This window comes from Lonchura striata, chromosome 2 (assembly GCF_050655825.1).
Source record: "Lonchura striata isolate lonStrDom1 chromosome 2, ASM5065582v1, whole genome shotgun sequence".
In the NCBI taxonomy this organism is placed as follows: domain Eukaryota; kingdom Metazoa; phylum Chordata; class Aves; order Passeriformes; family Estrildidae; genus Lonchura; species Lonchura striata.
This window is the reverse complement of record NC_140704.1, coordinates 69868945-69895305: the sequence shown is the minus strand read 5'-3', so window position 1 is coordinate 69895305 and position 26361 is coordinate 69868945. Positions and strand designations below refer to the sequence as shown.

The 26361-nt window shown below is 36.1% G+C and overlaps 1 protein-coding gene across 10 annotated transcripts in view; it reads right to left on the bottom strand.

Moving 5' to 3' along the window:
• CDKAL1 (CDKAL1 threonylcarbamoyladenosine tRNA methylthiotransferase) overlaps nt 1-26361 on the bottom strand; it is a 375203-nt gene that overhangs the window by 122064 nt on the left and 226778 nt on the right. For all 10 annotated transcript variants that reach the window (XM_085573579.1, XM_085573575.1, XM_085573576.1 and 7 more), the window contains 2 exons: nt 21509-21675; nt 6769-6914 (listed from right to left, as the gene is read on the bottom strand). In XM_085573579.1, coding sequence (XP_085429705.1) covers nt 6769-6914; nt 21509-21675 — 313 coding nt within the window. The remainder of the gene's footprint in view (nt 1-6768; nt 6915-21508; nt 21676-26361) is intronic.

The window sequence follows — 26361 nt, the reverse complement described above, 5'->3', positions numbered from 1 at the left end:
AATTTGCTATCCCAAATACTTACACATCTTAATATATGTTTGGATATGCTTAAAAGCTCAGGAGCAAATTAAAACGGAAAATAACATGCCAAGTCAATCTGCTCTAAAGCAAGCTGATATGAATTAAAGTTATTGTTTTAAAAACAAATTAGACTCTGCTCCCCAGGTTCTAAGTTCTTTTTCAAGAAAGTGAAAAACAATGAAAGTAAGTATTCAGAAAAAAGCCAAAGTGATTTTAGTTATTTTGTTTTAAAACACTAGAGAAATATAGTATCCCAATAAGTACAGACAAGAATTTAAACTCATAAATATTAAATGCTTTAAAACTTATTTCCACTTCTGCATTCCTTCCTTATATCCTTCCTACAGATTTTATATCATTACTTCCAAAGAACACATTCACATGCCTTCAGGCAGAGAAAAAAAGAGGAAAAAAAGATACCATCTTGCTACACTTAAGAAACTGAATTGGATGAACTTTACTAATTTCTATTCTATTGTCTAACAATACTGCCAACATTAGGATTTTACAGAAGAAAGCTGCAGATGAGGCTGCCCAGGAAAAGGAGAGACTAATCATAACTGCATACAGACAGTATCATTCTAAGCAACTTCACTACTTATATTTAGCAAAAAGAGTAAGCCAGCTTGTAAGCCAGGTATAATAATCAGATGAAATTGCTTTTACATTTCATCAGGGTACATATCTTCTCTTTCCAGCAACCATTCAAAAAATTATTCCTCCCAACTGTGGCCAAAGCAGAGCATCGCAGTGTTGCGACCTCAGAGGATTTGAACTGCAAATGCCCTGTGTGCCCACTAAGTCTGCACTCAGCAAGCTGTGCTCATCCTGGGCACTTTATTTCCCAGGCCTCACCCTCCAGTTCTTACTATGGGAGTCAAACAGTAACCTGAGAACCAGGAGGAAAACCCCCAAACTAACCCTCTCATAATGATTCTCTTATCTCCACAAAAACTATTATTTAGAAGAAAATGCTGTTAAATTGGAGTGTCCATAAGCACGCACATCCTGCTTGAACAGGTCAGTATACAGATCCAAATTGCTCCAGAATCCAAAGAGACTTCATTTAAAAAATTACAGAGCATAGAAATTTTGAAATCATAGTTCCCTACACAGTATTTTCCCCAAAATAAACAGGTTGAAGTTACATTTGGTGTCAACTAATCTTCAAAGTAGTCTGTAAACTTGGAATTATTTTATGTTAACATCACATCACATGATTCGCGTGGGACTTCCATATTTGTATGTGTATATCCTCACACATGAACTGACAAGATGCACGAAGAACAGGATATCTGAGAGCCGACAGCCCAGAAAACTCCAATATTCTTGATGCATTTGGCATGAAAGACTATGGCTAGCAAACAGTGACTAGTAGTTTATAAAGTGGCAAAAGATCTAATCCTGTAAACCATGGCAGTAAAGAGGTCTCTCCATGAACTACCTAAACCTGAATTACAATTTTAAAACATTGAAGACAAAGATTAAAAGGTGCAGCTATTGCCTTCCTGCCTTCCATTCCTTCTCTGGGAAAAGTATATCTACTTGCTAAAAAGTAACATTAGCTGAGAAAAGGGTAAAGTGCTGTGCAGGCCAAAATGGAAAGACTGCCCTCCTAAAACTTTTAGCTTGGTTGAAGTCATCTTACAATTAGTTAGTTAAAAATAAAAGCTATCCTGAAATACCTAATGCTTGTCTTCTCTGTACAGTCAGTTCTAAAGAAAAACATACTTTTGAAATGCAGGTTGATGAATGCTGATGTTCATAATATCGTAATGAAATTAATGGATCTGCAAGTGTTCAGCACCTTTGAAACCTCTCACCTACTTACACCTCTTTCCAAGACCGTGTGAATCAAATGCAGGGCAGGAAGGGTTATAGACCTAGCAAAGTCCAAATTTAAACTTCAAGACAATTAGAGACAACTAATCCTGTGATAAAAAGGAGCTTGTCCATCAAAAGCTACACCATGAGGCACTAGGGTCAAGTCTAGACACAAACTTGAATATACCTTTGTACTACGTGATAAAAAACACCCACGTTCTAGCTTTTGGTGCTAATTCAATACTTTTTAAAGGCACTCAATTAATTTAAAACATAAGGGAAAAAAAAAGACACATTTAGTAAAGTGATTAGTTCAGACTCCAAGAGCAGACAAAAGAGAGTAGAGAGAAGAGTCTGGAGACTGAGGTATAAAATTACAGATAAGTACCAAATACACTCAGCAATTTCTTAGCAGAGAACGTAATAAGGATTTTAAACAGATGACATTTGCATTTGCAGTAGTCAGACTGACAGAACAGATGTGCTAAAACCCATTTAAAAAAGCCCAAATCTGAAAGCCTTGTCAAGGTTTGTTAGGGACACGATTTGCACGTCTGCAAAATGAGCTCAACAATGTGTCTCTCTGAGAAACAGAAGTGCATTTTGAGAAAGAAAATTAAACACATTCACATTGTAAAAAAGTGAGGGAGTTTATATAGTCTACTTCATAATTACCTGCATTTTGAAAGTGAGTAGAAAAAGGCATATAAAAATAGTAAATGGTTATTTTAAAATTACTCTTTTCATGGCCCTCCGATTCTACTTTCAGTAAATGTCAGGGAAGTAGGGAGCCTCACTTAAGACAGCTGTCCCAAAAGGACTGTGTAATACCTTTGCTCAATTTGGACAAACTAAAAGTAATTGAGGCTCAAAGGGGCTTTCAAGTAGGTCTAAGTTTAATAGAAAAGGGAGAACCAGTGAAAAGAAATCCCAGAACTTTCTGCCTAACTGTGGCTTCTCTGCCAGCAGACCAAGTTTGCTGGCTTTCTGATAATACTGGAAAGCTCCAATGTTTCCAGTCTGAGGCATGAGACAGTCTCAAATGAACAGCAGCAGACACCCACAATTAATTTTATGCTCCTACCTCAGAACACAAACAAAAACAAACTGGGAGGCAAACCCAGCCTTTCCTCAGAATTATGCTGTTCTTCAAAACAGAAAGGTAGAGTGTTTCAGTCTAGCTCTAAATTTCCCTGTTTTTCTCTTTGTCTAGATTTTGGGTCTACGTGTCTCTTATCAAGCAGCAGTAATAGGAGGCATAAATATAAACTTTGATGAACATCGGAATCACTTCACAAACCAAAAAGGTGAGAGAATATAGTCTGGGCAACAAAAGCAAATTTGGAAAACACTTTAAAAGTCTAAGGACTTTTTAATGGGTATATATTCACATTGCTGATTATTCAAGCAATTACAAAATATGACATTCAGATCTCAGGTTTCTTTAACTCAGATATATTCCAATTGTTTGCTTTTATCATGAAAAGTAAATTTCAGGGGATTAAGTTTCAGAACTTCAAGATAATTAAAGCTGTCTTGCTATTTTTGCAACTACAAACATCACCTTTCAGAAATATAATCTATGCTGAATCTTGAAAGTTGAGATCACTTGAAAAACAACTCACATTTTGATATAATGACACCAAAAAGAAGACTTGCTGATAAAAGACTAAATTGGTCTCTGGATTAAATTCACTTAGCAGCAATTTCTAGAAGTCCTGTATTTAGTTGCAAACTCATGCAGGAATCAGTCTTGTGAATAGTGCCTGCAGACTACTGTATTAGTCCCCAGAGATCATAGACTAGGGCACTAGTCCTTGCTTAGTCCCTACAGACTGTGTACACCCTCCACATTAATCAATACATCCTCACTTTATGTTGTTGCTCTCTAGAACAGTTTAAAAATAAATTCTCAAGAAATATATCTCTATCTATATATCTGTATATTAGATTTCCAGATATTAACTCCTCAGCAGTATTTTCCTGAATAGTCGAACTTACTAAAATTTCTGAGCAAAAAAAAAAGTATAAAAGAAGCCTTCTGTATTTCAGTTTTTCACAGTCTAATGGATTTGCCTTTTTTGCTTTATATTCTATGCATTTTGCTATTGATCTTCATAATAGACCAAAAATGTTGCCAGGTGGCTGGGGAGAGTGGCTCTGAAATACAAAGAGTTGCATATCAAAAGCCAGCACTAGAACATCAGTACTAATTTTTAAAGTTAATTTCTATTGCTCATGCCTGCAGAGAGTCTTCAAAAAGAGGAAAAATGTGATATTTCTCTCTTCACAGACACAGAGTGTCAAGAATGCTCCATTCTTTTAAAAAAGTGAGTTTTAATATAGAGAGTGCTTTGGCTGGAGTACTCCTGGAGATCTCTCTCTATAAGGTATTCTGTGCTCAGCAGGATATAAATAAATCCCCACTCTGAAGAAGATACCTCTGCAGTCACTCACGGTTCTCCAGAGGAAGGAAAAGCATTTATTTTCTTCTTGAAGAAAAAAAGCCCCAGAGAGTTTTGTTGGCCTGATTGAGCAAAAGATTCAGAAATCAGCTGGTATATCTTTGGGGTTCCAAAATGATTACATGTCTGTTTTGCTTCCTTTTTCCTTTCATTTTTACTTGCTGGACTTAATTTTATGTGCTTAGAAGTTTGAATGCAAGTTATTAGACACTTAACCGATAACCATTAGCATTCCTTGATTTTGTGGTTTTACTTCTGCAGCAGGTCAGCTGGTCAGCCTATGTAATTCCTGCTTTAATAAAACGTTCACTGGAGTTATTATTAGAGCAGGTGTCACATTCTAGAGACAAAGGTGACATTTGGAATCTACTGGTAAGTCCTTGTACATTTTGTGTAGGAAGCTTCTAGATGATTTTATGGCCCCAGCAATAGAGAAAGGAGATATAGGGGATTCTACTTTTGGTTTATTTTACCTTTTTGATAAATGGAAGGTAGAAATAATTCCTTTTGGCTATTAAAGTAGTTTAAACACTATTTAATTTTAGCTATTCTGGCTCTAGGCTCTGGAGTTGTCTGCAGCCATGTCAAGTTCTGGCAAATTTTGTGCTGAGAACTTTATGGGAATATCTACATGAGAATGTAATAGCTGGTTGCTGTCACAACAGTAAAGTCTACAAGCAAATACTCTGTACTCTTAAGCACAAAGAAAAAACCTTGCATTTCACAGATGAACACTTTCAAATATCCAAAACATTTTCTCTACCTTGCATGGCTTCTTTATCCTGCTGCCATATGGTACAAAGATTTTTCTTGTATCTGGAGACTGGAGTTTCTAACAAGAACTACTAGATAATTTGGTATTTTCTTAATAAGCAGGATAAAGAAACTCTATTATTCTTTAAAATCAAGACATCAAACCAGTTTTATTCCTTGTTAAGTTCACTACAAAAAATGCCCTGGAAAAAGACGTATGACATACATTACTGTATGCTCAGTGACCAGCTGTTTAAAATTTGGGCATTAAGTAATTCACTCTTTGCTGTGTGCAAGAGCTCAATGATTTAATAAAACCCCACATGCCCCAACATGTGCCAGCTATACTGGGTTATCGAAAATCTAGCTGCTGTTATGATAATAGCTTCCAATGCTAAAACTATTGAGGAGAATAATGAATCCACTCCAAGTCAACTAAGACATAAACTGACACAGTTCCACTTAAGATATGTGGGAATACAATACATCTGTTAATTAAAAACTAACACTGATCTACAGTCACATGAAATTTGGTGCCAAGAATTCATGGGCATTGTTTGTGGTGGAAAATTAACGCAAATCACCTGTATGAAAACAAGCAGCCCCATTTTCATCACTTGTCCTAAATGCATAGGAATGTCCTACAAATTACACATTCAGTTTGCAAAACAGATTCTATTGTGTCACAGTCGGTTTTCTTTCCTACATATTATAATTACCATGAAGCTATTAGATGACATGTTTTACATAGCTAGACTTTTCAACTTCTCAATTATCACAATAAATTGATTATGAAGATTATTATGAAAAATTGATTGGTTTGATTTACTAGTATTTTAATGCAAGGTAAGAGTCAAAGGTACAATGTCACTGTCTTTAGTCATTGAACAAGCACACAAGCAAAGGAAGCAGAAAGAGAGAAAGTAGCCAAACAAGTGTCAGAAATGATTCTCCAGACACATGTTTTTTGGACAATCAGTGCAGAAATATCCAACAAAATATGTCACTATTAACTTTTTAAAATCTAAGAAAATACTTCCTTGGATATGAAATTATTACTTATAGTTACAAAAGCTTTGCAGGTAGATGCGACTTTCATTTTGGTGGCAGCATAAGCAAATACATTAATGATACATTCTTTCACTTCTCACAATTAGCTCTGCTGTTAAGGGAAATAATTTTGAAATTAACCTAGAACTCATCAGTCCCTTAAGCAAGATTACAGTGTTACTGTATTGATGTAAAATTGCATAAGATATAGTACATAAAACACTTATTAGAACAAACAAACACAAAAGCAAGCCATTTACATTTGCTGGAGCTGGATCATCTCCAATACACCAAGTGTGCAATGCTCAAAAGCCACATTAAAGACAACTTCAGTAACTCCAACTTCAAGCAATCTCTATATAGTAGTTTATGTATAAAAATAATTTAAGAAAGCATTTTTTAAAAAAATATTAGGAATATATTGACAAATTAAAAGCATGTCATGCAGAGATTTAAGATGCTTATAAAAGCTCAAGCATAGGGGCTAACCACATCAAGGGGATTATAGAAAACTCAAAGACTTTGAAAGCTTAAAGGATCTCATTTTTTTCATACCTTAATTATGAAGTTGCAAATAATTGTGTTTTCAACCACATGTTCTTGACATTGCAACAAACCCAACACTGTCATTTTCTCAATTATTAGTAGACTTACTTTTCTTTAAGGAAATCCACTACTTGTTTGAAGTCTGCCACACAGTATTCTCTTTTCATGTCCATGAGCACACTGTCAGAGGCTGACTGGACTGGTATGTGCAGAAAAGCATATACTCTTGGATGATTGAGAATCTTGGCCATTTCCTATGAGTTATTAAACAAAAAAGAAGCTTTAAAGCATTATGAAAATAATACAGAAAACTCAGATTAATATATGGGGTAAGTATCAGCAATACTTCTAAAACCCCAACTAAATTGCCCCAGCCCAGTTTGAAACAGTGTGGACAGGTGAAAATATTTGAAGGCAACTTTCTTAGGAGAAAATAGGAAGAATGCAATGAAATTGAATTTCCTTTGAGATAGGGATCATATTCCCCATGTATTATTGATTACACAATTACAAGAAAATTAGAAAATTTTACAGGCAAAGTATTATGAAGATTGGTGATTTCAGACAGTGCTGTTTTCAGAAGATAGGTTGCTTTCTTGTTGGAATGAAGTAAATTCTCAGATATCAAAATGAGAATGTCTACAATTGGAGCATCCTTAAAGTTTGCTAGTTGCTAACTAAGGTACCCCTCATCACTTGCAAACATGCTCCAATACTGGTCTGAAATGTTACCTGTGTTACTTCAGAGAAAAGAACTGAAATTAAGAGTGCTTGGCTATAATATGAATAGAATTATTAATGGGGCAGCTTAAAACTGGAGTGATGGCTTGGAAAGAGACAGAGGATGTGATACATTTTGTGCAAATGCAAAAAGTCATAGGAAAAAAAAAAAGTAAAGGTAATAGCAAAATGCAAAACCAAACCTCCTAATGAAAGCCAAACTAACCCCCCAACAGAGGCTCGGCAAGGTGAAGGAATGTGAGACAGAGAACAGAATATGATGGTGGTCCAATTTCTCTCATTTTTATTATCTAACCAATTAAGGACATAAAGTCAAGCAACAAAGTTTAAGTATTTTTTAAAGTTGAAACCAACCAGCATTGAGACTGCGTGCAATATGGTACCATACTGCTTGTTAATCTTTGTCTTGCAACAAATAAGTGAACTTGGACAAAGAACCATATTCCATGAACAACCAGGTCTTCACATATGGTTTTCCCTTTCTCCCTGAGCTGTGGCCATTCAGGAAATGGCCTGCGACTGAGCACTACTCTTCTGCCAGTTCATTCTGTGTGCTCCAGTCAGGCTCACTCAGGCCATCTCTCCTGTTTTTTCTGATGGCACATATACTCTATCTGACAACATATACTGCTGCCATATTTACTTTTTAAGATGGAACTATTTACAAATTCTTCCAGACCATTAATCAGCAATATTAGTCACGCATCTAGATTTTCTCTGTGTAGTTCTACAAGGCTGGCCTAGATTGTTCAAGGAGAAGGCAGACATCCTCCTGCCTTTTCATTTGCAGGAACTCAGCTTTTAAAAGCACTGATTTTTAGAACAAGAAGAGAAAATGCTCTCTTGATACTCACTTTTCATCTGACAAGCAGGTGTGTACCAAACCTGAAACTCTATCAAATCGCTTCTGGAAGCAGTCTTGAAAGTTTCTAAGATCCTATTGCATAAATGTCTAAGAGAAGTGGTTACATTATTCAAGGCAACAGCTATTCCATCTCAGGTATGTAAAACTCCATTTGATACACAGAATTGAATACAATTTGATACGCAGAAAGGCTGGGTGCACTGAACCTGGCTCTCAGTGGAAGCTGGAGATAGCTTGTTTCATGAAAAAACAGTGAAGAAAAGGCCACCAAACATCCACACCAATTTTGTATCCAATTCAAATGGAACTATACATATCTGTGTCCTTACCAATTGAAGATGTTCAGCTAGAATATATTTTCAAAAATGAAATCATATGGAACAAGTACATAAAACCTTACTTTTTTAAGCGTTAGAGAATCTTGCAAATGTATTTTATATTAAGCATCCTTGTAGTCATCTGTGATTTTTCTACTTATCAGTAATCAAATATGTTTCTAAAATATGGGAAATAAGAGCTAAAAATTAAGCTATGGATCACAAGCCTATTATTCTGCTTATCTCTTGGTTCCAAGTACTTTATTCAATTTTCAAAAACATATTTATGATATAAGGAACCAATTAAAGTCATGTTTCATAACATGTTTCTAAATCTGCCAAGTTCTTAAAAATAACTACCCTATGACATAGGTAAAAAATTCTTTGCCACTCCACTCAAATTTTGCATCTTCTGAATAACAGACATTTCAATATGAGATCAGTTTGTGAGTTCTTTTTAAAAGTAATAAATAGTTTATTAGAATTTCTAGATATAAAACTGTTATTTTATTCCAGCTTTTGTAAAGCTGAGAATCATCTGATAGAACAAAAATCCAGATTCACTGTGTCTGTTTGCAATAGAAATATTAGATTTTAAAAAACCTTACCTTGTTTTACCACAAAGTTTTGACTTTTGAATACACAAATGTGAAAAATCTCTAGTTATATGAAAATGTTTGTTTTATTTCTCATATTCACCTTAAACAATGAAAATGTTATGGTGAAGTATGAAAATGAAAACCAAACTCTTAAATCCAAAAGGTGGTTTCTTACTCAGAAGATTCAGAAAAACCAAAGCACCCAACCAACCCCAAAGCCACTAGCTGCTGATCTGACAGTAACATGCAGAATACTGCTGGTCTCACAGTTGATCTCTTTCAGGGCAATGTGGCCAAGAGGGAGCTTTGGACTGCACTTCCTGTAAGAAGAACTAAAGCAATGGTGTCCAACAGCCACTGTTAAACAAGACTAATCAGAATTGCTTCTTCCAGTTATCCCCCATGTAAAAGAAAGAAAACATATGTTTTCTACAATCACTGTTGTCAATAACTTTCAAGATTAAGAACACAACTGTTGTCATTTAAAGTAATTACCCTAGGTTTGTACCAAAGGGATGCAAAATGCCTGGCATTAATTAACTGAACTTTTCAACTATCACTACAGGTCCCTGCATACAGTAAAAGCTACAGCTGTAAGCTCAAACACATTATCAACTATTCCACTGCATCATTTTGGTTCAGAAAGATACTCCATATCAAAAGAACTGGCATTTTGTAGAAATTAAATTGCTTGTCATGTGTATCAGGAATTCATATACAATACACACACAGTCTGTCTGGGAACACTAACACAGCCTAGCTGCTGTGGTCATGGGATTCAGGAATGTTCTGGACAGTCAAAGCTCCTCCTAGAGATGAGGAGGTTGCAAACAGCTCTTTATACTATGAACTCCTTTCTTTGCTTGCTTTCTGTATCGAAAGCTACATAAAATTCACTGCATGTGCTTAGACTCAAAGGTCCTCCTGATAAACTGATTTCCCATCAGGTACTTGAGGATTGTAATGATTAACTTTGTGAATTTAGCACAACACAAATTACTAACACACCAAATGCAAGTCAGAAATACCTGATGACCCACTGTTTCATTGTCATTCCCTTTTAAGTACTGCTGGTGGTCTTAAATTTACCTTTTATAACCAGAAACTCTGAATGAGCTGTTTAGAAGGAAACAGAATAATGAATTAAACAAAATCTTTGGATGATTGCATCAGAAATCTGGATAAATCAATCTTCCAAACTTTGCACTGTTCAGATAGAAATACCACATTCTAACCTGTAGCTTTAAGGTAAGACTGTTCCAGTCTTATCTTTCATCCTCCCTACCACCAAAATAACACTGAAGTTCTTTGCCACATAGGTTTGATTAAATTACAACTACTCTGCATCATACTTAGTCAATGCTGACAGATTTTCCCATACTACAGATTGCACAAAGAACACCAGATTTCATCACTGAATAAAACTGTTGGTATCCCAAAGAGTATTTGAAGGACATCATAGGCTAATGCATATTTTAACTTCATAATCTCTTAACATTCTAAGCTTAACATCTGTTTCCTGTTGGCTTTATATAATTATATATATTTTTTTTTCTGAAGTGCTCTGCATTACTAGGTGTAATTACATATTTCAGTTAGAAGAAAAACAATCTAGAATTTTATTTCCAGCTGGAAACAATAAATGAACAACATTCTGAAACTATATCACTGTGAAAGAAACTTTCTGTCTTTCATCATGACTCAAACAGCTGATTGCCTTTTCTCACTATTCCCTGGAATCTGATATGTGTCTATGAATGAAGGGATGCACTACACAAAAATGAAATATCATGTAGGAACAAAAAGGTCAAAAAGTAGCACAATTTGTTTTAACCCGACTCTACAAAAATAGGCGTCATCTACATTTGGAAAATAACAAAATATGTGAAACATCCTTTAGGATACTGATGACATATGAAATATTTTTTCACAGTCCTTAGCAGCTGGAGTACATTAGAATACAAAGCACATTATCAAAATGATTTATATCTCGTCAATGTATTTTATCCTAGCAATTTCAATATACAAATTTAACCACCTAACCAGAAAATCACACCTCTTGTTTGCAATGACACCATGTGCAACCACAGAAAATTGCAGAGACAATAAACATCAATATCTGTGCATCTTTATGTCAGTCCCAGCAAGCTGCTCGGACAGCAATTCTTTCCCCTTACATAAAGCAGGCAAAAATCCAAGTATTTGAATTCTGTCTTGTATTTGAGTCCCAATAATGTGAATAGCTTGCTTGTTAGCAAAAGGATTTTGTCCTCTGCCAGCAGAGAAGCCCAAAGAAATCCTCATCCATATGGAAACATGACAAAATGGCACTCCCTCAAAACTTCACCTCTCTGTGGCAGATACTACTTTGGGGTACGTCACAAGGGGTGTCTGCTGACTGTTGTCTTTCAGAAGCTGAGCAGTGCTACCACCAGCACAGTCTGCATGAAAAGTGGCTGTGGCCCATTTTATAAACTCCTCCGCTGCAGTTCAGCTCAGGAACAGACATAATCTTGTGATACAGGCATGGGAATGATGACACAGTTATGATCCAGTCTAGAAAGCCCAGAGCAGTTTTGTTAAAATGACTGAACAGGGAACTCTCCCTGCATTTCCCACCACCTGTGAGTAATGGGGCTTTAAAAAACTACAACTAAGAACGTGTGCGATGTCCCTGAGGACACTGGTTGGAAGGCAATGCCTCTCCCCCATCTGTGTATGAAACAGGGGAGATGAACTGAAGCTGCACGATGGGCAAGCTTAGTGGCAACCCCTACCCCCATGTAACATGACATGACATGCTCAGGTCTTTATCTGGTCATTAGGATAAAGGCGGGTCACACTGGAGCAGTTAGAGCCCATGCAATTCTAGCCAATGTAATTTGAACCTTAAAATCAAATCTTTGGTTTGCCAGATGGAGGGCAAAAATCTGTTCTGCCATATGGGAAAAATGCCTTCTACATTACCAAACAGAAAACTGGTATTAGCTCAGGCCACCCTTGGAAGTGGATATAAACCAGACTGCAAGCTGTGATTTGCTGATAGGAAAACGAGCTGTGAGAGTCATATGCTCAGCCCTGGCAGCTCCCAGCTGTTCTCCTAGGTGTGGGATCTCTCTGCTGCTTCTAGCCTCAGAAAATAGGCAAACCATAGCTAGCTAAGCAACTTTTTCTTCCCTTACAACTTAATATGTATTAAGCCCCTCTTTAAAAAAACATAGCAAACCATGCCATACCAAAACCACCTAATAGGCCTTGAAGAGCTTGCCACATCTTCCTTTATTAAATAAGAGCACAAGCTAACTCAAGTTCCTGCATAAGAAGGGATATTCAGATAATGTCACAATACAATAACTGTATTTCACAGTCCAAAGCTTCAGCTGAAGTTTGTCACATCTCTTCCCATGAGTCAGTGCACAAAGGAAACACACAGCACCAAATATGCTAGGTACCTGATTTGTAAACACAAAAATATCAAGAATTCTCCTTTTCTGTTAACAGGTAGATATGGTTCTTTACAAGATTATACATGTTATATCCAAGGATAAAAATAAACTTCTTGCATAGAAGTTTTTTTTACATTTATTCTCATTTTCTGACAAAACCAGTAACTCTCAATACAGATATCTTAAACCTTGGTTCCTGAAATTCTTCACAATAAGCAAGCTAGCATCCCTAACACAATTTGCTTCCAATATTAAAGCAGACTGACTTTACATTGGGTAAAATGTTAAGCATCAGCATCTCCTTTGGGAGGATTGCTTATTACTCAGCCTGTGATGGGCCATGAGCTGAAGTACATCTGGGTCTCCACATCCCCAAAACCGAGCTGATTCGGTGACACCTTCAGCATTAATACCACACTAATTTCTGTACACCATTCAGGAAAATGGTTCAGTCAATCAAAGATGAGAAAATGGTTCTCTCTTTCAAAGATGAGAACTGTTATTGCTGTTGCAGCAGCTATCATTGCAATCCTAAAGAGCCTTTTGTGGAGCTTCAGAGTGCTTTTTGTCCAGTTCCAAAAATTGATTCACTTTAAGGTAAAGTGTACATTTCATTAATGGTTAGAGCAATGGTTTAATGACTTCAAAGCAGCCAATCAAAGAGCTAATACTAATTACTTGTGAAATTATTAATTCTGACATGCAAGAAAATACACTCTTTTTAAAATTTTCTCTGTTGTCCTCTCTAATTTCTCATCATTAAGCACTCCTCAAATGAAATATTTTTTTCCAGAAGTAAATTAATACTCCTTTTTCTAATATGTACTAGAAACACCTATTGGGAAGGTCCCTAAAAAGGTGATTTATTGCAACAGCACACTGCTACTTTAAATAACTCTCTGTCTCAATCATACTTTATGCTAATAAAACCTTGAAAATTAATTAAAGCATAGAGAAGCACATAGAATAGGCAAGTAGGATTGTCACACTACCTTTTTGTCTTCAGGAAGCTGAATGAGTGAAATGAATTACTAGTTTCATCAATACTATGAATTTATTCTCCAGCTCAAAAATGAGAATCCCATAGGATAGAAAAGAATTGATGGTTTCTGCTCAGAAGGAAGACATAGAATGAATTGCACACCCCTCCAGAGCTCATCTATACCAAGAAAGGGCAGTTCCAGAGAGTCTCTCTATTCTTTCCCTTCATTTCAAACAAGCAAGTACTATATCTGAAATAGCAACTGCTTTAGCAGGTTTCAGTGGAAAGAAAATAGCGTGAGGTTTTAATCAAAACTTAAACCTTTAGGCAAATACTATCACTTTCTTTTGTGAGCTGACCTAAATTTCATAGTAAAATAGAATCAAAATATTCCAAACCATAACAAAGAGATTTATATAGTAGAATTTACATTTTTCAGTAACCCTTGCACATTTAACAGAACTAAACCAATTGAATTCAAGAATGAAAAGAGATTTTACAACTTTTCCTTGATTAACAGTGGTACAACAACATAATGTGCAGTTTTATTGCAGTCTCTAGAACACAATGTATTTTCTTTTTCTCATTTTTAAAGAAAATCTTTACCTCAAGAAAATCAACCTTTTTTTTTTTTTAAACAAATGCCAAAGCCTAACGAAGCAAGCAGTCTTACTGAAGATTATGTAGATGATGCTGCAAAGCACAGGGAATGTGACAGCTCATCTATCAAAGAAAACAAAACGGTTTATGCATCTAAACGAAATAGAAGCTTGTGAAACAGCATGGAGAGTAGTTGGTAGAACTTTACTTATTATAATATAAATAACTAGGAAAGTGAGATGCTATTTGTTTAACAATGAAGGCAGAAATATTAAAAGAAGATGGCACAGTTTTTTATGCAAGCTCTACATTTGACAATAGCTTCTACCTCAATGCCTTGAAGCACACAGCAACTGATAAAAATCCTACTTTTATTTAGCACAAATGCACTATCCCATATATGCATTTCCCATATGTTCTTTAAATATATTCTTTAAATATGTTCTTTAAACATATTGCTCAATTACTGGTGATTTTTATTTTCTCCTAGTAATTCACCAGAAATAAGCTCCAGCTCCCAGGGACTGCTGGGATGAGACAGTATTGTAAGTAATTGACAGACAGCCTGACACTCAGCACAAGATTGAGTGTGGATCTGTCTGCATTTAAATACTCTTCATTCTCAGGCAGTCTAACAAGCAAAAGAAACATTCATATGAGCAAATCATAATTAAGGTACAACTAATATGCACAGATTTAACTGGTCAAGCAGCGTGCTACTTAATGTTAAACCCTTTTTGCAATACCAGTTTTTATTCTCAGATTATTAAATATAGAAAAGCACTAGATGCATGCATAAAATATTCTGCCGTGATGGAAAACTGAATTTTGCGCATAAATAAAGCCAGTTTTTATGTATCTCAAAGCATTTTTCAACTAGTGTTATAAAGAACATGAGCTTCATTCTCAACAACACAAATATTCCCTTCCACATTGTCTGGAAGGAAACTTTTATTGTTCAAAGCTCCCAATTTGCTAAGGTTTTTGAGAGAACCCAATATTCACAAATACAGCATAAAACCTTCAGGAAGAATAAAATGGGTTCTTATTTTGACATTTATTAAGCCAAATCATATTCTACCAGCTGGAAACTAACATGTCACCAAGCATTTACAGACGTTAGGATCTGCTGTATATGAGATGTTAAAATTCTGGATTAGAGAAAATGGCATGACAAAATGTATCCCAAAGCACAGCAGAGATTCATCCATTTCCCAACTCCATAATTTAAAAAAGTACATTGACTGTGGGGTGAGCTCATGCTCCCATGACACTATATCTTACGGAGTAATTTAAAGGAAATGTGCTATACTTGAAACCCCAAAGACAAAGAATCCTTGGAGAGGAAGAACAGAAAAGACAGATTTATTTTATTACTAAAAAATAAAAAACAGAAATACAGAGAGTAAGCAAAGATGTAAATACAGCTTCCACAGGACAAACAAGCATTTAACATAATACCAAATACCTTCATACCTCACCTTTTTTTTTCAGAAGGATGGAGGCAATTGCCCCATCCACCTCCCTTTAGTATCTGAGGTTCCTTTTAATTATACTGCTAGCAAAACAGACACAGTTTGCATAGAGACAACTTTGTAATTACAGCAAGAAAAAGTTGCATGGTCCACCGAGTAAAAAACACTACAAAACTCACAGTAATAAGAAGTCAGGGGCTTAACTATTCATTTATTTAAATGTATGCTGCAGTTTTCATTTTTTTCTGGTCAAATCAACAGATTTTAATTGGCACTTTCAAAAGCAGCAGTCTATGAAAATGACAAAAAATAATACTAGAAACAAAGCAAATACATGCCCTAAAGTCCTTTTAATTCTTGAAATTATGCTGCCCTTTTATTCGCCATTGAGGAATGTGTGCATATTATTCCCTTTTTAAACACATTTCAAATTAGCTTACACTCGAGGTTATTCAAAATTTGAGCTTATGCACAACACTCAAAAATGCTTGGTGCACTCAGAGGAAAAAAAGGACAACAGAGAAAAAAGAAAAGTGAATTAGTAATTTTACTGTAATACGATAACAATTTCCTTTGTGCTGTGTCAGGACATGTTTGAGGGAGCCATCTGTAGGGTATCAGCTTCAATGAGGTTAAGAAACATAAACACCAAGCTGACATGAAAAATCAAAGCAAAAGAGCAAAGAAATACTACTGCAACTCGTGCTACGCTTGGCACACCTTCTGCATTTAAAGGCTCTGCTGCCATGCAGACTCCATCTCAATGGCTGGTGTATCACTCAAATGTCCTGAATTAATAACGGAGATACAGCCCACAGATGGCATATAGTATGGTTTGAGACAGACTCATTTTGACAGGTGACAAAGACGACTACTCATCTAGTCATGTGAAATTAAGCACTTACGGGAATGGCAGGTGTGAACTGCCTCCTTTATACAGATTTGGAAGCATCCCATCACTCACACAAAGTGCCGAACTAAAATCCCAGACAACTCTGGGATTATGTCAAATCCATGAAGGAGGCAAGCTAAGGATGAGATGTGAGTCCCTTGCCCTTTTAAGTCTGGATGATCTAGAGTCCCTTGTGATTTGGACAGAGCCCCGGATACTTAAAAAGAAAATTAAGTTTCAACCTAAGGAAAAGTGAAATGCAGTCAAGGCAAAATCAGTATCTAACACTATGCCATGAACATTAATTTCAAGCTGCTATACATCGCACCTTATTTTTTACTTTTCAGACTAATTCCCATTCATCGTTTATATGCTACCATTGCTTTAATGGATTTTTCCCAGCCCTCCCTCTCCATCAGTCACTGAAAGTGGATGTTAACACTGTCTCACCAGAGCACTAGCGAGTAGCTTCATAATATGATGGGAAAAAATGTCTGGAGGTTACCTCTAAAGCAGGGTGTATTCCTTATGTACTTTTGCTATATGTTGATACCATGGGGTGATAAAATCTTTGACATCTGGCAGTTTGTGTAACTAGAGCAGTAGCTCTGTGCAAAGACATATGGGCAAGAACACACAAGGTAACCACATACACATACACTCCTTGCAGGTTTTTCTAGGACTATATAATGTATTCTAACACTAACCTTTTCCTTCATATTATATAAAACAAAAAAAAAAATCTGGGGCAAATTATTTTTCCCTGGCCATAGTCCATGTCTGTTTATTGAAATCATCTTCCATGTAGATAAAATACCAAGTTTTCCTAAACATCATGTTGCATCAACATTTTAAGATAAGACAGACACCGAGCAAGGGTGTGTCTCAAAATCTCAGTTTGAGATCAACCTTGAAATAAGCAAGCTATATGCTTCATGGTGTATCCATTCAAACACTGCTAGACTGTGAGAACACTTTGGAAAATGTAGTATTACCTCCATTGCTTGGCCAGGATTTCTCTGAGAGAAAAACTGAGGATGTCTCCTGCAGGTCAACCAAACTCCAACTTCTTTCTCAATCTTAGTACCACAACCAAGAATTTGAGTCTCTGGTCCTTCAGTTTCTTTGAACACACCAAATAATTCTCACTGTCATAACAACAAACTTCACACTGGAGAAGTCCTTCCAGTGCTGTGTTCACTTTGACATGCCCACTGAAAGCAGCAGTGAAATTTTAAAATGCAGTTCCCCATGCCCTCTTCACAGCCACTGGTTCATTCAGTCTGGGGTGAATTTTGTATTAGACAAACTAAATTAGCTTCCAAGGAAATCAGAGCAGTAGCCATACTCCAGGTTCATCATGAATGTACCCCATCCACATGGGTGGAAATAGCCAGATTCAAACTACTGGTATGTCTTTCAAACAGCTTCAGATCACAGGTAGTGGGAAAGTTTAATTAAGAGAATTACATTTATTTTGAAGTAAAGACTCCAAAATGTACGATATTGAAATTTCGATATCGTGGCTTCACTACCAAATTCTGTGTTTTTCCCATCTGCTCTTAATACTTCGTACTATACTCTAATATAAGCACAGACATCATCTGTTTTCTAAAGAAAACAGCAGATAAAAAAATCTAGTACTTTAGATTATACCCTGAATAATTATGATAAAGGTTCTTTTTGTAACAACATAGATGTGCATCCAGCATGCCAAAAAGTTTTTAATATTTTGCATGACCATAAAACATTGCATGGTTCCATATATATCTTTCTCTTTGGACAAGAATGCCCAAGTGAATGCAGAATTCATAATTTGAAAATGTGTTTGCTTCTCATCCCAAGACTATTCATGCTACACAGGCACTACTACCACCATATTTAATGAATTAAAAACTGAAGTACTAAAATGTCAGACTGCACAACACAAGCATAGTAAGTATTTTCATGAGATTAACAGTATCCTCTGAAATTACAAACATCTTCAAGTACAGAATGGCATTTTTCTGACACCAGTACCTGAAGGCAACAACTTAAACTGACTCCCTACCTGAAACAAACTTAAGGTCAAATGGTCACTGACCCAGGACCCCAGATCTACCAAGCTTTCCAGCATAAGAGTGTTAATGCCCATTATAAGCACTCACAGCTTTCCTTTGCCCCCTCCTCTGCTCTAATCCCACCACTCCTGTCCCTGGGGAAGTTGTCTTCCTCCTCTTCCTCCTCCTCTCCTTGTGCTAGCCTCTATCAGCAGAACAGCAGAGCTGTTGGCTACCACTTAGTAGAAAATATGAAACTGATTCCCAGACACTGAGGCAAATGAAACATTCTCACCTGCAGGTAAGATCCAATAAATATGGAAGAAAAATGAACAAATCCAAATTTTTACTTTTAGGCTGAGTCTCTAGGGAAGCTCTCTCCAGATCACAAAATTAATTTCTATATTTAGAAGATTACTGTTTCTCTATGCCACACATCATTTTGAAAGTGAAACAAACCCCTGCCGAGCAGTTGCATGTGTCCAATTTTATGCCAGAAATGTCTGGCTTTTAAAAAAGATACATTATTGGAATGACTTTATCCTTTGTATTGCATACAAAAAGTGACACAAGATTAGTACATTTTCCCAGGTAAATTTTTTTCACAGAAAGCCAACAACATCATAATTAGAAAGATGACTTCTAAAAAAAATCAATTAATAAAATGCAGTTTAAAAATCAATTAATAAACTCAATCAATCAATTAATAAAATTTTAAAATAAAATTTTAAAATTCTTTTAAAACTATTAGTGAAATACATTTGCAACACACAACACATCTTCATATTTTAGGATATAACAGATCTACATCTGGATTTTTTCCTAATCAACTGACATGAGGGTTACTCAGCTTCTCACTTGATTTTGGTTTTTTAAACAAATTACAGTTTTACCCTTTCCTTAACTGGAAAGTTAAAAGCATATTGCCCATAAAAACTTTATTTTGTTTGGTGAAAATGTATACAGGAGACTGCCTACATTCTCCAGTGATCATTCAGAGAAAAGTCTGGGTAAGCTCGGAAGAGGAGACTAAATAAAATTGCAGAACGCAAAAAAAAAAAAAAAAATTCAGTAATTTAGTTTGACAAATCAGCAAAATTATGTCACAAAATTTCAAGATCAGAAATTCTTGGTCACACGTGAAACACAAAAATGTGATTAAATAATCTTTAGAAAAATCATATAAATTGGAAACTGTATGGAACACTGAAGAGGATGAGCAACAGCAGATGTTGCTACTGCACAACACGGCTGGTGCACACAAACACGTTTTGCCCAGCAACATTTAAGACACATATTTTCCATGTGTTTGTATTAATTCCTCTGCCTTTGCCATAACACCTAAAGATGCATTTTCAAAGAGGTAAGAGTACTTTTCCTAAATATGAGTCTGATAAAAAAGTAAGTCTTACCTACAGCACCTTCTGGAAAATTTAGCAACAGAAAGACTAGATATAAATTTACAGATTTGTGACATGCTCACACTTACTATGATTGAAGGAAAGCAACATTCTTTCCACTTTTCCTGGATTATATCAAGAGTGCCCCTTATCTCAGCAGAGCAGTTTGTTATTTACAGCAACTGATTTTTCTATTTTTTTAAAGCTTTGAGAACACTCATACAATGACCAGCTGTGACAAAAGCAGCAGTCTAAGCCAAAATACTTTTAATAATGTGAATTAAAAATGAAAGCAAAGGAACTAACTGTGAAAATTGCTAAAAGCTTGATTTGCTTTTGTATAAGATGCTGAAAAATGTTAAAATACAAAAAGAAGAAAAGCTTGTGGCAGATCTAAGAGTCCCAGACACAATGCAAATTCTCAAAAACACTACCACACTGCTTCCTAAAGGCTCCTATTCAGTGTGCTGAGTTAAAACTCTCACTTAGTGAAGTGTATGCTAAACCAAAGAATAAAATAACAACCCAGGAATTTTCTTTTAACTTTCTGCAGTTCAAATTCTTTAGCTGGTGAAGTGAAAACCTGCTTATTCCTACCAAGATGAGATTCCTCTGGCCCACATGCTTCCACAAAACACAAAGTTGCAGTTACAGCACCCTGATGAGAAAATACTGTCCTTGACATCTTAAGAAAACACAAGTGTAACTATTAATGTTATATTATATTTGGGAAAGCAGCATGGATACCAGCTACTTATCTGGGTATTAAACATGCACATGGCTACAAAATTTAGTTTCAACTACACCCTTCCCTCTTATTTTCGTCCTCTTAGTTATGTTCATTCTGTGAACAGTTTCTAGGAATTTCAATAAATTCATTTGGTGACAGAAACCATCAAAACCAACCTACCTTTCAGAAGAAACTCATTTCCTCCTCTGCATGAATAAGCTACTCTTTCAAATTCAAACTGTTATATATTTCTCATTTCATTGAATTTGTTACATTTATTTTAAACACAGACATACACTTACATTTCTATTTCTTATCATGTAAGCTCTAAACATGCTAAAAATACGATAATGAATGCATCACTGAATGAGACCACCATATAGTGTTTCTGAAAATATTTGTCTGAGGTGCAGAAGGAAGAAAAATTCAATCCCATAGTCCATCACTTGCAAATGACATTTCCTTTAGGTCTTGGAAACACTAGATATACACATAAATGAACAATCACTACAATAAAGTCCTATGTGTCAGAGATCTCAGTAATATTATAATTCCAAAATTACTTGAAGATCTCATTAGCTCAATAACTTGCTGTGTCAGGCACATGGCTTTACACTGTTAGTCTAATGTTTCAAATGTATTTTAAGTCTATTATGTTTTTAAGTTACTGCTTAAAATGAAAGACATTTCACACAAGGTTCCATGCTGACTCACTCAATGAATGTCCATGTTGGCATATAAATGATTCCTTTTCTTCCTTACCTCCAGATGCTCTAAAATATAGGGAGGGTTTGTCATGCCAAGCCTCAGCATAGCTCCCTCAGGAATAACTTCAACCAGCTTCCACAGAAGCGTGGGGAGGTCTGTGCCAATGTCTCTGCCATAAGCCCCTGTGTCTTCACTGGTCAGCCATATCTCACAAACACCCTCTGTGAATAAAAGAAAGAGATAATTAACAAATCTGTTTTAGGGCTGTTTATTTTATCATACAGCTGCTCACTCTTTTAAATGCAGTATTTCACATGGCTATTATGCAGCCAGACTGGGTATTCAATTGCAAAGGGGAGGGAAGGAGAAGGAAGGCTTATCCCATGGGTAGCAGTGGGTTATTAAGTTCATTTTATGAGCACAAGAGTGCTACAACAATGCTGTAAATTATCATTGCTGTGGAGTGATTAACATTCACAGCCAATGACTAATTCTGTGCTGCCTCTACAGCAAGTCAGACAAGTTTAATACTCTGTTTTATTTTTTGAGCCTAATTCATTAAACACCACAAGAGACATCACCCAAGCAGAGTTTGCATTAATGGTTATTACAGTAGTTAGCTTATTAACTGGTAAGCTTCCAGTGAGCAAAACCAGCTGTAAAGCACTGTGATTAACATTCCTCCTGAAGTAACTATTAAAATCTTGTATTCTTTAAATTATACAATTAGCAATGCAATATTAATGTTGTGTTGAAAAGATTAGTGACCACTGCACAACCGAGTGATAATATGGGAAAACCTGTTTCCTGGCAGTTAATGCTTCATTTTCCATCAATCAGAACCTTAGGAAGTAGTGCAGTTGATTTATATTGTAAATAGCAACCTTGAACACTGATATTTGGTAATAATATCCTCCTACCCAAAGAGAGAAAGATTGTACCACCCTTTAATAATAGTTGAAAGCATTGAGGTTTCACACAGCCACTTCTGCCAGCCTGCCCAGCTTTCATCCTTTTTGCAATGCAACCCCCTCTACTCTTCCTTACCACCCCAAAGCAAGAAATACACCTTCAAAAACAGGGTGTCTGTGAAGAAAACACCCTGTGATTCACAGCAAGATAAGATACCATTAACTCAGTGAAGAGCTAAATTTCTAAAACCAATCATGTACTGGTAAAAGAAATAATCAAACACTAGAAGGTGCATAATTCATCAAAGCACACTTTGGACCAGCAGAGAATGTATCAGAAAATGTAAAATGTTTATGTTACAAATTTATCAAACGAGGAAAACTTAAGCACATACACTGATTTCAATCACATAAAAAGCAATAAACCTAGAAAACCAAATGTTCTACAAAATGTAAATTCAAGACTGCTACTCTTAAATTCACACTGTAACAATAACAGCAGAGAGCAAGTCACGGAGTGCATCAAAGTTAATCCTGTTGGCACAGAAATGTTTTCAAGGTAATTTATTATTTGGAATGAAAAATACTTAAAAATTTAAGGTTAACTGGAAAACTTCTTACTTCTTATGTTTTGCTTCAAGAATAGGCTTGTGAGGGAGATGTACAATTTGTATCTTGATAGAAGTCTGGTGTAAAACATTCCTGAAGTACTAAGTGTTCTTTGGTCAACCATTTTCAGTCCCAAGTTTGTAGTCACACTCAAACTGAGCTCCCTAAGCAGAATCTGCCTGCAGGACACAATTACACTGTGGATTTCAGTGCACTTGCTAATGTTTTTGGAATTCATCTCACCACAGGCAGTACCCACCATGAAACATACTCTTGGGTTTGCTGCCTGCCCTACATTTTCCTGAAACACATGAAAAAAGAAGTGAATTTTATATGCTGTATGTTAAAAAAGAAGAGAAATGTAAGGAATTTAAATGATTGATAAGGTCCTGTTTTTTTTTTTTTAGTTTTGGGTTTCTTTATATGAGTCTCCAATATCCATAAGAACACTACACAACTTATTGATTTGCTGAGTTTCTACTGTAACAGAGTAATTCTCATTTGCAAGCTTTCAATCTAAAGAGTTGCACAGGGTTTGGGTTGGATTTCCTTTTTCTTTTTTTCATGAAAATGGCTAATGGAATACTGCCCCACAGTTACCAGATGAACACTGAGGAAAAAAAAATAATCACTGGCTTGGAATGGAAATAACATTCCGGTGGAAAACAACAGCGAGCTTTTAAAGCTGCATCGGTGGGGACCATTAGCCCCCTGGTGGGCTGAAACTTCAAATTAAATCACAAGAAGAGGAAGCAGCTGTAGTAGTAAATCAGCAACAGCAGGAATAACTGTCTCATCTGCTCTCTGAACAGGGTGTTGAACACCAAGCAATGGCAATAATGCATGCTGAGAGATCCAAGGATGTAGTCTTATTACTCGAGCGGGATGGGGGGGAGGCAGGGAGGGGGAAGAACACCTGTATTTTAGGAAAAAGTTAACGTCCCAATTTCAGGTTGACAAAATCTTCAAATATTGAAAGCTACAGTGAGTGACAAATACTTACAAGGAGGATCATTAGGATAAATCAATTTTGTACATAACTGTGTGTGATAGAGGTTTTGTGTCAACTGATTTTAGGCTTTTTTTTTTTTTTTTTTTTTTTTTTTAGTCCTTTGGATCCCCTGTTTAGGAGCCTAAACTTACACCAGGTAAGAAGAGAAAACAATAGACCTCTCAAACAGTAAAAATGAAATCAGTCAACACCTCCCATTTTCACTCCACCCATTTCCCCTCCAAACTCCAGCCCTCCACAGGAACATGTTTAAATCCACGGTCAAATCACATACATATTTTTTCTTCCTTTCTTTTACAGTGAACCTCATTTGATCACCACTCTGTTACTGGGCAATTTTGGTGCTAATAAAGGCAAGCTGATTTTGTAAACAAGAAAACTGATCCAAAGGCAGGCTTCAGATGTGCAAACTCAGAGCATTTGTTACAGTGTTAAGGCCAATTATCGCTATATCCAAGTAATTACAAGTCTGCCTTTGGTCACAGATCATGGTTTATTTCTCACTCTGCCATCACTATCCAGTACAAAAGAGAAACCTTAACAGTTGGCCTCTGTCTCTGCTCTGCTGTAACTGGAGATTACCGAAAATGAAAAATGTTGGAAAAAGAATAGGTTCTAAGCAAATGAAGAATGTTCTGAGCCTATTCCTTCTTACATGTCTCAATATAACAAATACTCGTTGCAGATTATCTGACATAGGTTTTAATTTCATTTCTGAGGGGTAAGCAATCCTTATAATAAAGAAGATAAGAAATCCTACATCTATCACTTTTACAAAATATGTGCATTCCTGGTTTATAGACCATTTGAAATTATTAATTTCTTTAATAAAAAAACTTCTAGCATTTTTATTTTGCTTTATCTTCATGACACTATTTAAACACGGGATTTGGCACTACCAAATATCCTTTAAACTGAAGTGTACTCCATCAGAAAAATGAATTTATTTCAATCTACAAAAAGATCTGAAGATGTTAAAATATTGGACACCAATCCCAGTGAAATTCTCACATTTGATAACTAACTGTACAAATGAAATTCAATCACCAAATCCTGATTTTTCTTTTCTCCTCCTTGTTCTTCTCTTTCCTGGCAGATTTTTTAGTATGAACCAGAGTGGCTTTTCCAACAGCATAGTTCTCTGCAGGCTGCTTCAGTGGGAGGCCCCTGACTCTGACCTTCTCAGTAGTCTACATATGTTTATCAATAACTGCCTGACCTCCTTGTGATTCCTTCTCCAACAGTGAATTCTTATGGCAGCCTGCACTGCGGCACAGACCACAGAAATAGCTCTCCCAGTGCACCACAGAAATCTGAAAGACCATCTGCCAAGGGGAGGCCTTACATAAATGTTTGTGTCTTGCAGACTTGAGGACAGTCAATCTGACCATCCCTGATCACAACCATAGAATTATTTAAAAACAAAATAATCATGGCCAAAGATGAAGCCTTAGAAAACACAAATTCATTGTTCAGAATGAGCTTAGCCTATTTTATTGTCTCTTCAATTATTTGAGTTTCTCCTTATTCATTCAGCATGGATTTTAAAGGAACCATTTACATACTTGATGTGCTAAATTGTGCTAAATTACTTTGCTGAATCAGTGCCTTAACTGGGAAATTGTGAAGAACTGTGCAAATAGCAGATCACTGTACCAATCTGGATATAATGCAAGTTTAAACAGAAACTGAGATTTGGAGGAATCAGTTTTCTCCTCTAATTCTGAAGTACTCTGCAAGTATTGATTCACCATCATCCGAGTGTCCTGTTAAGACAGTTCAACCACATGGACCAGCACGGAAGCATCCCGTTGCAGGGGCTTCCCTGAAAGAGAAAATCAAATTGGGAACAACTCTCTGATGCTAAGGGGGATTTGGAAGGATTCATTTCCAGTTCACCAAGAAACCCTTACACTAATTTCATCTGTATATATACAGGGCTTCTGGAAGACAGAAAGAATGAAGCTGGACACAGTCCTGTACAATCCCTAGTTATTCAGATAGTAACTCACACCAAACTGTCACAATTTGAGAATGCAGGATCTCAGGCAAGCAGATGATGCAAGCAGATTGAAATAAAAACGACAGGTCTAGATTTGTATCTGCTGAAAGAGGCAAGCTGTCAGGCTATGACCTAAAGGATCAATGTTTTTTCTGTATTTTGTAATGTGCAGGTCAACTTATGGTTCAGCAGTTCTGCTCACGACGCACTATGTACAAACTGTCTCACAGCCTGAATTTCTACAGGATCTTTATTAATGCTCAAAAGTATTTCCTCTTTTTAAAAGACCTATTATTTTTTCCCTTCTGGACACCCTTAAGGACATGGAAGATGGCTGTACACTCCTATTTTCTTAAAGCTTGCCACAAACAGG